Source organism: Panthera uncia, chromosome A2 (assembly GCF_023721935.1).
Source record: "Panthera uncia isolate 11264 chromosome A2, Puncia_PCG_1.0, whole genome shotgun sequence".
Classification (NCBI taxonomy): Eukaryota; Metazoa; Chordata; class Mammalia; order Carnivora; family Felidae; genus Panthera; species Panthera uncia.
The window spans coordinates 21,700,148-21,712,737 of NC_064816.1; the positions used below are offsets into that span (position 1 = coordinate 21,700,148).

Here is a 12,590-nt window from a genome sequence, read left to right on the forward strand (position 1 = left end):
CCTTCCTTCCTTCCTTCCTTCCTTCCTTCCTTCCTTCCTTCCTTCCTTCCTTCCTAGTATTTTCATACAGGAATCTGGATTACTCTCCCAGACTTCAGTTCCTCCCACTTTTCTGTTCCCTGCACATTGGACCCTGCTCCTACCTCTGCTCTAAAATGGTTCTTGCGTACTTAACCCTCCAGTTCACTCAGGTTTGGCCAGAAAAGCCAAAAAGCCTTTAGGTATTCTAAGTAGGCAGGGATTAACATAAGGAGCTTAAAGCTCACTTGATAGTTGGCAGAACCGGGGGCACGAGGTTCAGGGAAGCTGCTGCCCAAGTGCATAGATTCGGGAAGTGCCATGGTCACGGGGAACCACCACCAGCGGCCTGAGCCTCTGTACACTCAGTGGGTAATTCTCAGGAGGGCATGTGGATGACACCAGCAAAAGACCTGTGCCATCTGCAGATGCCCACACACTTGCCCACAGCTTCAGTTGGAGAACATTGGCATCTGCCGTTTTTGCCTTGTAGGTCTCTCCGAATCTAATCTGAATCCCTGCTGGTAAGGGATTCTAGAACAGGTAGTTTTCAGGCTTCTAGCCCTTGCCATAGAAGGGGTTGCTTCAGTGATGCTGAGAATCCACAGGCAGCATCCAGCATATGCCCTTCTTCAGCAGATCTTCCATCATTACGTTACTTGGTGTCACTCTGACCTTTCGCAACACCTGCCAGCCTTCTTTTCTCAAGTGTTCCTTCTGAGCTCCATCTGCCTCTCCGACCATTCCTTGGTATCTCCTGGGGGTGGTACTGGCTAGTGGTTAACAGCACCAAGCCAGTTACCATTACTCTGTCCCCTCATTCTCTCTGGCCTGTTGGCCTCCGAGTCTTGCAGATTCACTCTTCTGAATAGCTTTAACGTGCTTTTTCTGTAGTCTTTCTCTTCATTGCCTCGGATCACCTTCTGAAAAATTTTTAAAAATCTATATAACTTCAATAATACTTAGCTGCTTAAAACTCTCCAGCCTCCTTTTGTGCTACCTCGCTCCATGCAACCCCACCTCTACATGTGTCCATATACTGAACTTTTTGTGATTGCCTGAGTGTGTCTGTCATGTTGTCTTTTGCCTTGGGGTCTTTGCACATGCATTTTCCTGATCCTGAAAGGACCTTCCTGTTTCCTGGGCTATCGCTTGTCCTTCTGGTGTCAACATAAATGAGAAGCCTCCTTGCACCTGTAAGCCTGGTCTAGTTGATCACTCAGTGGGCTTCCTCCTCTTGGAACCTTTATCACATTGAGTTCTGGTTGTCTGGTTTTCTTTTTCCCTCCCTAGACTCTAATGTCCTCAAGGGAAGGAGGTATATCTTATAAACTTTATAGTCTCAGCCAAACACAGTACCTGGCGCATAGTAGGGTAAATAACGGATCTTTGTTAAGTTGTGCAACAGCTGCATTTTGAGCATTGGCCATACGCTCAGTGCTGTTTTAAGAACACAGCATGTCACTTTTGTGCGAGGTGGGATGGCGATGGTATCTCTGAGGAGGGGTCATGGGAGCTACAGCATGGATGACAAGGAGGAGGGGGCAAACATCTGAGGATCCTTAGCCACGAGAACAGGAAGGGTGACAGAGACAAGTCTGTGGTGATCTGGAGCCAGTGCAGAAGAAGGCCGCTGAGGGTGCAGGGCATATCATGAAGAGCCTGTGAGTCATGGTCATGAGTAATGGGAAGTCATCAGAGGGTTTCAATGGGGGAGGGATGCCATCAGAATTACTCTTAAAAGGTCCTTCTGGCAGTGTAGATGGCTTGGAGCAGAAGCTGGGGTCTTGTTAGGCTGGTGTCTAGGAACAGATGGTTGTGGCTTTGACTAGGTTCTAATGGGGAGATGATAACAATGGTGGTAAACATAAGGTATATTTTAGAGGGATAGTCCAGAGGACTCGCTGATGGGTTGAAATATTTGTGTAATCAGTGGCATTAAATTGAGCAGTTTCCCTGCATCAGTATCTTCTTGTTTCAGGTTTATCCGCTTATAGTTTGTTTTTTCAGCAGTGCTCCCGGATTAGTATAAAGATGACTTAATGTCCAGAGGTCGTCATGTCACTCTTCTGCCCAGTTGGACCTCTTCAGTGCCCTGTCCCCGCTGTGCACGGGACACAGGATCCCTTCACCTAGCTCATTGTCCTTGCTCACCTGAGCCATACCTGCCTGCCTTTTGGCACCCTCCTCCCCTTTACCTCCCCCATTCCAGACCACCTGCAGCTCTGCAGACACACGGGTCTCCTACTGTGGAGCCTTTGCTGTTCCCTCCCCATCATTTCTCTTGGCCATGTGGCTGACTTTCACTCATCCTTTAAGCCAGGCTCACAGTCACATCATTGATGAAACCTTCCCCACGGTGTCCCATGCCCTGGCAGGGTTATCTGTTTCCTGCTTTGAGTTTTCATTGCACGTTACTCTCTCTGCCCTTTGTTTTCCCCACGTGTAGACTTGGGATACTCTCTGTGCTTTCTTTTATGGAATGGTTGTGAGGATTAACTGGATTGATTGACTCGAACGCTTAGAGCAGCTTCACATGGGGACAGGAGGTGTGAAACCCAACAGCTATTTGCTGTTGTCACCCATGTGGTCCTCCCATTGTGGCCCACACCACACTGTCTAATGATTTGCTTCTCCTCCCAACTAGACAGCAAAGGTGCCAGTTGTCTTCATGGCCCAAGCCCTGGCATAATTCTTCTGATACGTGTCATCATCCTCATCACGGCCGTTGGTGTCATCATCAACAATGAGAAGACCTAACACCAATGGATGTTTACTGTGTTCCAGGACTTTGGCCCAGAGTACTCTCTCTCATGAAGTAGCTGGAGCCAGGATTCAAAGTCAGGTTGTCTGACCCCAGAGCCTACTCTCTGGACCAAAATATGTTGCCCCCTGACCTCCAGCTGAAGTTGCCTGGTAAATACTTACATGGAAAGATAGAAGGAAAGAATAAAAAGAGAACTGGGATAGGTTTTCTATGCATCAAATTTATGTAAAACTCCATCTTGAGTAGGTAAAGTCTGAATGGACGTGAAGGTTGCTCTGTGTTTTTCTGCTTTCAGGTTGAAAGAACCTTTTCTTTCCCTGGCCATTGTTTGGGGCCAGGGGCTGGGAACAGCCTGCCACACTTATTGGCCTGCTCCACGTCTCAGGTGCCATCCGTCAAAGGAGCTTGCTTTGGCAAACAGCTTAATTTCTGTGTTTGTGCCATTCTGAGGACATCAGTCAAACCTTTCAATAAAGGCCCTGGCCTCATTCCATTTTCAGCCTCACCGATCACGGATTTTGCTGCAGAAGCTGGAAAAGACTGGTGGATTCTGAAAACCAGTCCTTAAGGAGCAGGTGCACAGCCTTGTGTTTGTGAACACAAGGTTTGGAGTCCTCTCCTTGGCAGCAGAATCGACGTTCTCATAACCTCCATGTAACTGTGAACTTGAGGCGTTGTTCCAAGTTCTCCCCATATGAGAGCCAACCGTGGGAGGCATAGACTCTGTGAGCTTTCCTTGTACAGTCAAGCTGTGTTATGCCTGAACATCTTGTCTCTTCTCCTGCCCCATCATAATAATTTCTTGCACTTGTGCGGAATCCTTAGGAAATGTTTTGTGTCTACATTCTCACCAAGTTCACACACCGAAGTAAGAGGAAAGATGGTATTATTTCAGGGCCTCGGATAAGAAAATCAGGGCTCAGACAAGTTAAGGTTTTTCCCAGAAGAAGCAGCTAATTAGTAGGGTGATCTGGATTTAAACCTTTGTCCTTGGGCTCTGAGACCTGTTCTCATTCTGCTGGACCAAAAGCTTCTTGTGGGTCAGGACTAAGTTATTTATTGCTTGATGTCCCACTCAGTTCTTGGTACCATTCTGGTTACTTGATAGGTTCTCATCAAACACTTGTTAAAGTAAGTTGAACAGAAGGGAACTACAACTCAGAATAGAAACTCCGTAGGACAGATTTTCCCACTGGCAATAACACCTTGTTAACTTAGCTGTGCCTTGTCTTATGTAGATGTTCCCATCATCCTTAGCTATCTGGATGGTACCTTCCATACTCTGCCATTGTGGGTTTCACACCTCCGAGTAAGTCCTGGAAAAGATGTAATTAAGGGCTGGAACAGGATTTTTTTTACTGTTAAGAGTCCTCTGGGATAGGTGATTTCCTTTCGTTGTGGAAAACAAATGTTTATCCTCAAACTTCTATAATCCCGTTCATCTTGGACTTTCCCCTCCATCCTGGACTGCCTCCTTAGGAAGTTAATGATAATTTCATTGCCCACAAAGGAAATAGCCCAGTTATCCCACAACTGAAGAGTTCTGAGGGAACTTTTCAAGGTTTGTGGTTAAGTTGACTTGATTTTGGTAATAAAGTAAGCCATTCCCAAGAAGGCTATGTAAACGGAGGGCCATTCCATAAGATCCTGGATCATCTGAAAACGTTGCTTGTCTTTTCTTCCTAACTCCTCCCAGCTGCCATGGTCCTTGGGCAGCCCCTTGAGCAAAGCTTGGCTGTTTCTATCTGTAGAGGCTTCGCACATGTTGCACTTGGGCAAACGCAGCCTTATCTGTAGAATGAGGTGGCTTTGGTTTGGAAATTGGCTACACTTGTTGATAACAGGCATTAATTTAATCAGTCTCAAATTGATGACAGCTATCTCCTGTGGATACAAAGGTAGTTTGCTTTGGTTGTGATCCTGTCTTCTGATGAAAGGTCTAGGCTTATTTTGTCTTGTAAAAGTCTGATGTAGGCTTATGTAATCTGAAGGAGCTGGGAAGGGGGAGGAGTGGAGGAAGGGAGGAGAGAGCCCCAGGTATATGCTCGATGTGTTTGCTCTTTTGTTCCGTTACCTGCTTTCTCTGGAAACTTTATAGATTAGCTTTTATAATCTACTTTGAAATGTTTGCTGTTTTTAAAGCAGAAGCAATCTTTGCAGTTTTCAGGCAGAAGGTCATTTTATACAAAATGTTCATTCGTGTGCAACAAAGCTTATTTCTTCTACAGGAACAAAGAAATAATGAAGGCTCCTTAAAAGCTGTTTTTCTGTAAAGAAATGATCATCTTGATAGTTGGTGATTTATATGTGTCATTTCTATTGGAATTGAAAAGTAAAAACATTTGTATCAATAAGGATTACTGAATATTGTGAAGCTCTCAGATATGACTCTAACTGTGGATTTCAGCATTTCTCACTGGGAGGGAAAGCGTTCTTCTTTAATTGTGTCCATCTTTCCAGGTAATTTCCTTTGGCCCTGGTTTATTGCCTGAAGATCTTTCATAGATGTGGCCTCTGTGTAGGTCTCTGAGATCTGGCTGCTACCAGCACATTTTCTTGCCTCCAGAACTTTGTGTGCAATGTTCCCATGGGCTGGAACACTGGTTCAGCACCTTTCCTTCTTCTGTTTTCCTTTAGAGCACAGCTTGATGTCACTTCTTCTGGGAAGCTTCCTAGCCTACTGGCAGTATTCTTTGTCACTTGTCCCTTTATGTTGCACTTGCTGTTTTCCTCGTGTGTGGCCCTCACCCTTCTATAAAGCACCTCATGTTTCATGGCTCACTGGTGGTGCAAGCCCCACACTTTGGGAAGTAGTGATCTGACTATTCTAGTGCAAAAGCAGCAAAGATGAATCAATACTGTGACAGAGTAGTAAAAACTCCATCCCAAGAACAAAGGGGAAGGGATTTCCATGCCACAAGGAATGAAAATGTAAGTTTGAACATCTTACACCCCCCCAACTTAATAGGTCTTAAACTATTGATTTCTGACCCCCCCTTTTTTTTAAGTTTACTATTTACTTTGAGAGAGCAAGAGCATGAGCTGGGGAGGGGCAGAGGGAGAAGGAGAGAGAGAGAGAGAGAGAGAGAGAGAGAGAGAGAGAGAGAGAGAGAATCTCAATAAGGCTCCATGCTGTCAGTGTAGAGCTCAGTGCGGGGCTCGAACTCATGAACCATGAGATCATGACCTGAACTGAAACCAAGAGTCACACACTTAACTGACTGAGCCATCCAGGCACCCTGATTTCTGACCCTTCATACAAGAAAGGAGTGTTTGAAATTAGCCCTGGGAACAAATCAATCCCATTTTGTCCAGATTCTCAGAGACACATTTTCATGTGCTGACAGCATTTTAATGAGGGTAGAGATTTTTCATTTTATTTCTGGGATCAATTGAATTTGAAATCTGGGATGCAGATAGGACCAGGGTCTCCTCTGTCTTCGCTGCTGTAGACCGTCAACATGCTGAGTTCAAGCCCTGCCCTAAATGGTGCCAGGGTAGCATTACCCCTAGGTGCACACTGATGGGCAAAAGGTGTAACTCTTCCTGCATCAAACTAGCTCTTCAAGCAAAAGCCGCTGAATCTAGTGTAAGGAAAACATGAACCATGCGACACTGGGTATGGTCGTGATGGCAGTGGTACTGTCTTCTGGTCATTCTGTATGGTTATTCTTCTACACCAAGTTTAGTGCTTGTTGGATTTGAAGGAAGTCTCGCGTGATCTCTAACCCTGGTATTCTTGACAATTCAATCATTAGCTTCAAGTGAGTCATCAGTATAGCCCAAAGCCATGTTAGTGATTACAGGTTTTCCTTAGAATAATCCCCTCAGTCGAATGTAACCCCCTCCCCCTTTTTTTTTTGGAAAAATAATTATGTATTCATTCCAGAAAAAAAGGCAATAAAAATGCAGGTAAGATTATTAAATGTACTGTTGCAAAATGAAGCACATTAAGAGCTTTAAAATCTTTGTTAAATTCCAATATCCCATTATAACAGCATTTACAAGCCAAAGCTTTTTACTTTTAACATGAGAAATAAAAATATCATTTTTCTTTGCTTCTCCATATGGTTTTTATATTTCTGTTTTGCTTTAAGGATTTCTGCCTATAATGGTTCCCTCCTCCGCCTTTCCCCCTTCTTATTAAAATTTTTTTCTTTTCATTTGTACATAATTTGTTCATTCTGATAGACTCGGTAGGAGTCCAGTAGTAAGTTACTATCACATTTTCTCTTACCTTTCCCACCTCTCACTGTACTGTCTTTTCCCCTATTAAGCCAAAATGATCAGGAACAACAAAAACAAAAAATAAAAGATAAAATACAAGTAGAACAACAAAAAAAATCATTTTCTTCTTCTGATCCAGTTTTTACGGTGACTTGGTGTCCTGTTTTCCCCCCTCCTCAACCATGACAGGAAGTTTGACTTCTATAGCTGTCATCTTGATTTAAGTGTTTTGGAGGAGGAGACTGGAGACTGTGTGTCCTGTAGCATCGTACTGATTATACGTGGGGTCACTGTAAGAAGAAATAAGATGTGATTTAAAATGAAACGCTTTAATATCCCACTGTTTCCCTTGGCAGTTTTGCCTTCACCATAGCTGTAAATAGTGTCCATGGTCCATGGCTTCTAGCATTTCTTATTTATAAAGATGGCTTTTGTTTGTATTTATTTCACTAAAAGGGAAGCATTCTTTGGAAATATAAAGTCGCTGAAACATGCATCACATCCTGAATGGCAACTTTTTGGCTTGTAGATGCTTTGTTCCAAGGCCAGCATGTATATTCTAGTACATTGTTATCATTTTTGTTGAGCGAGGGAATGCTTTGGCGTTAAAGTGGGGAGGATCCGCGGGCGGACAACACTGCTGTTTCCTTGCCTCAGAGCCCGGTTTTGAATACGAGTCTTCAAAGCCATTTTTATTTCCAGTGTTCAGTTTTAATTAAAAACCACATTCACAATTCTGTAAGCCCATCTGCAGATCCAAAAGGGGAATTCATACAAGAGAAAATTAACTCATTATTATTAAAAGCACACTGCCTTTCCAACAGGTATAATAGAGTAACAGTTTCCCTCGGGCTCAGTGGTTCCTTATATAATAACTAAAATATTAGCAAATTTTAATTGATTTTTCTTACCTGCAAGCAGTGATCAAACTTATTTTTAAAACATACTTAATTTGATTTAGGTGATAAAGGGATTTGCTTAGGAAAGAGACACTAGAAGCTGCTCTTTTCTACTGGCAAGCATGAGTTGGAAGTTGAATGGTCTTGACTTTTTTGAAATGGTGATTCAATTTATTTTTATAAAAGGAACTTTTGTCCCCAGGACTCTGTTTTAGGTAAATTTATGGCACATGATATCCTTCTTTTAAAATTGTTTTCTAATGTTTATTTTTGAGGGACAGAGCATGAGCAGGGAAGGGCAGAGAGTGAGGGAGACACAGAATCCGAAGCAGGCTCTGGGCTCCGAGCTGTTAGCACAGAGCCCGATGTGGGGCTTGAATCCATGAACTATGAGATCATGACCTGAGCTGAAGTCAGACACTTAACTTGACTGAGCCACCCGGGCACCCCGGCACATGATATCCTTCTTAAATAACATTTCTTTTAATTTGTGTGTCTTTATAAGAGTATTTCAGAAGAAAGATCAACTATCCTTTATTCTTTCCAAAAGCTACAAGTTCTTGGTGTGCTGTTTGTCATTACCATTGTGCATAACCGATGAGCTTGTTCTTGAGGATCTTCCCCTGAATCCTCCCATAAAATGTAGGCCTCTCTTCCAGTAGCCCCATACTGCATGAAGTATGTATCCTTTGAAAAAGAGCCCTGTTCGAAAGTACTTAACTTGCTTTCCATGAGATAACTATTATGTGTAGCTGCCAGTGGACCATCTGTTTTTGAATCTTATTTCTTAAGGTCTTGTAGTGAGCTTGATGGTAAAATATCTTCATGGAAACAAAAAATATGTGAGATAAATTAAGTTAAAAAAAAAAAAAGCACGTGGCAAATTTAATTTGAGAATGAACGTAAAAACTGGCCAGCAGGGTACTCGCTGCACCACACAGAGAACAGTGCTTTGCCTTATCTTAGTAGTCAGTACAATAGTATTGAATTGTTTCCAGTTTGTTACCTCCTCGTGCCCTATGACTTGTATTGCAGTGTTTGTGGTTGAACTGTATTACATTTCATGTTATGTTATATATGAATATGTTAAATGGTATTATGATATACATATATACACAAAGGTAAATGAAATGCTTTTTACTAAATATGTGAAATACATATCATGCTGTGTTCTTTCGTGATAATTTCAACTGCCTATTATTTCCATCTTGTTCTCTTATTTGTTGGTATTATGCTGCCTTATTGTTTTTTTCATTTCCAGTTGTTCACTTCTTTCAATATTTTCTGTCTTGGTCATCATGAAATTTTATTTGTTCTTTTTGTCATTTGTACATGTCATTAGCATTTCTTCTCTGGATTCTCAGAGTATTTAGATATCATGAAACAACCACTTCTGTGTGTTTAAGTAAATACATAATCAAAATGCATGAGTTTGTTTTTTTTTTATAATGTAAGTGCTCAGACATGTATATTTATGTGTAAATATATATTCATACACGTTCTATAAACCTCAATATTAAACTGATTTCATGATACATACACAGAAAATCTAAATCTGTTACAAAGATTAAAAAAATTTTTTTTAAGGTTTATTTATTTTTGAAGGAGAGAGAGACAGAGCGTGAGCAGGGGATGGGCAGAGGGAGAGGGAGACAGAGAATCCGAGGCAGGCTCCAGGCTCTGAGCTGTCAGCATAGAGTGCAACACGGGGCTCAAACTCAAAGGCATGAGATCATGACCTGAGCAGAAGTCAGAAGCTTAACCGACTGAACCACCAGGTGCCCCAATCTGTTACAGAGATTAAGAGAATAAGCTCTCTAGGGGCGCCTGGGTGGCTCAGTCAGTTAAGCCTCCGACTTCAGCTCAGGTCATGATCTTGCGGTCCGTGAGTTCGAGCCCTGCATTGGGCTCTGTGCTGACCGCTCAGAGCCTGGAGCCTGTTTCGGATTCTGTGTCTCCCTCTTGCTCTGACCCTCCCCCATTCATGCTCTGTCTCTCTCTGTCTCAAAAATAAATAAACGTTAAAAAAAAATTAAAAAAAAAAAAGAATAAGCTCTCACAAATACATCAATTTCTTGTATCACTGTCTGTCACTCATCTGTCGAAGTCCACACGGGTGCCTTTGCAGACTGGGTCATGTGATTCCTGGCGGCTGACATACTTCATTGTCTAGGATGATTCTAGGAAGACTGTGATGCAATGAAAGGTTGGGGCCAGTGGATCCAATCTACATAAATAGTGTCTCTTCTTAATTTTTCTTTTCTTCTGTTTCTCATCCTCTCAACTGTATGCTTCTCCTCTAGAAAGCATATACTGTCTTATAGTGAAAATACACATGTACACAGATTTTAAAAAGACGAATGAAAGTTGAGAAAACTTGGAGAGCTGGTGCATATCATTAATCAAGGCAGCAGGGATGTATTCAAGCTCTAAGATGAATGCTGTTTTTTTGCCAGTGGTTCTCAAACTTCAGCGGCTTCCAAATCCCCTGGAGGGCTTGTTAAAACAGATTTCTAGGCCCACCCTCAGGGCCTCTGATTCTGTAAGATGGGATGGGGCATGAGAACGTGCATTTTTAACACGTTCTCGTAAAACTGATGCTCGGGTGGGGGACTGCCCTTGGAGTAGCCCTGTTCTAGGGTCACCGTTTCAGGTGTTTCCAATGAGGAAACCAAGGCCTGACAGGGGAAGGGGCTTGAGTAAGATGTAGTGGGTTGTATCTAGGCTAGGGTGAGAACTGGGTCTTCTGGCTCTGGCTCTGTAGTGTTCTCCTGGGATCTGTTCTTTGATTCTCCAGAGAAGGTGAAGCCCCTTCCTGACTGTCTAAAGAAAGTGTGGGAAGCCAGATTTGCTGCCCTCCCAGATTCCTGTCTGTGGGCAGCACTGTCTCTGGCTGACCTATCTCTTTGCATGTTCTATGGAGAGAGCTTAGTGGTCTGTATTGGTGCCTAATGTTACCCACATATATTTCAACCTCTTCATTTCCATATCCAATTGAATAATTATTCATGGAACATTTGTCTGTTGATTTGTAATCATTTAGAGATTAATACCCGTGTCACCATGTTTCAAACATGGCCTATTAAACTCAGGTCTGTGTTATGCCAAGAAAAAACAAGTTGAAGACAGCGCAGGTTACAAGAGTAACCAGAAGGAAAACAGAAATGGCTGGATTTTTACTTGGATCTAAAGGTTTTGCTTTTAGTTCGATGAAATTTTCGTGAAATATTATCTCACTAAGTGAGTTTTCTGCAACATCCTCTAACCTACGTTTTCAACTTAATGTTGGCAAATTCAAATTAAAGTAAACATGATTTTGATAGTTGACTAATTGCCTTCGAATGGCATTTCATGAAATTGTTTTCATAAGAATATGGATTGGTTGAATTTAATTGGCTAAGAAGAGTAACAAGAGTTGTATATTTAAAGGTTCTGGTTATTGATCTAATTTCAGCGATTTTCTTACTGGGATGCAGATGGTCACAGTGGCATTGATGTACCATAAATCCAAATAATTGCCACCTGATAATTACACACTAGAACTGGGTGCAGAAATAATTGCTTTGAATGAGTGAGGGAATTAAAATCAGTAGTATTTCCCAAACTGAAGGGGGAGAAAGTTAGCCCACGTAGTGTTGGACTCTATTCAATTCAATAAATCTTGTGATGAAGAGACATCTATATCTAAGGAATCACTCTTCTAGGTAGGTTTTGTCATTCTTATTGGGCCTCAAGGACCAGTGTCTTTGAGTTGTTACAAATTGCTATGAAAATGGATGCAGAGCACGTGTGCATTTATACACACATAACAGTAAATGTTTGCTGGAAAAATTTGATTTAATGATGAGGGCAAAACCCAGATTTTGACACTGATGTTACTGTCTCCAGTTTCATGGGAGCAAAGGGACCAAGTCATAGTGTACATGCCATGATGCAGTCTGTCATCTGGGGGCAATGGAGAAGCATTTGCCTTTTTACATTGTTGGAATGGGGTCTGGGCCACATTTCTGATCCTTCACGTTGCCTTCTCTCTTTTCAGCGTCTTGTGGAGGCTGCAGAAGAGGCACATCTGAAACATGAATTTGATGCAGACTTGCAGGTAACTGATTATAGTTGAGTTAAATTTTTTGTGTGTTGGCTGCAGAACGAGAAACACTAGGTATAGCAAAACACCAGCTTTCAGTGAGAGAGACTTTCAGGAGGATGCTATGCAGTTAAAAATAAGCCTGTCCATTTCTTGACAGGGCAGGGTGGTGATCCTTGACAGTTTTCTACCCTGACAGTTATAGTGAATGATAACACACACTCACGTACATGCACGTAACCAGATTTTGACAAACCCCTCCCCAATTCTGGAGGACTTAACCAGTCAACTAACAATAATAAGCAGAACTCCTAATGGTATATTGATAAGATGGACAGCTTTGGACGGCAGAATATTAGCAAATCCCACTTCCCTGGCTGCATTTTAGGTGACTGAACGCAAAATTGTGACGGATGTAATCTTGAATTGACTGTTATATTATATCTAAAAATTAAATCATTCACTGACATGGCATTTGAACATCTAATTAATAAATTTCTTTCAGCAGCTTTTGTATCCAACTATGACACACTTGCATCTGGCAGAGAAGGATTTTGATGTTGTATATATATATATATATACAACATCAAAATCC

General features: G+C 42.1%; 1 protein-coding gene across 2 annotated transcripts in view; it reads left to right on the top strand.

Annotated features, from left to right (window-relative positions):
• The window catches only part of CACNA2D3 (calcium voltage-gated channel auxiliary subunit alpha2delta 3), an 895,877-nt gene that overhangs the window by 238,804 nt on the left and 644,483 nt on the right, over positions 1-12,590 (top strand). For both annotated transcript variants that reach the window (XM_049640724.1, XM_049640725.1), the window contains exon 4: positions 11,951-12,010. In XM_049640724.1, the coding sequence (XP_049496681.1) occupies positions 11,951-12,010 (60 nt within the window). The remainder of the gene's footprint in view (positions 1-11,950; positions 12,011-12,590) is intronic.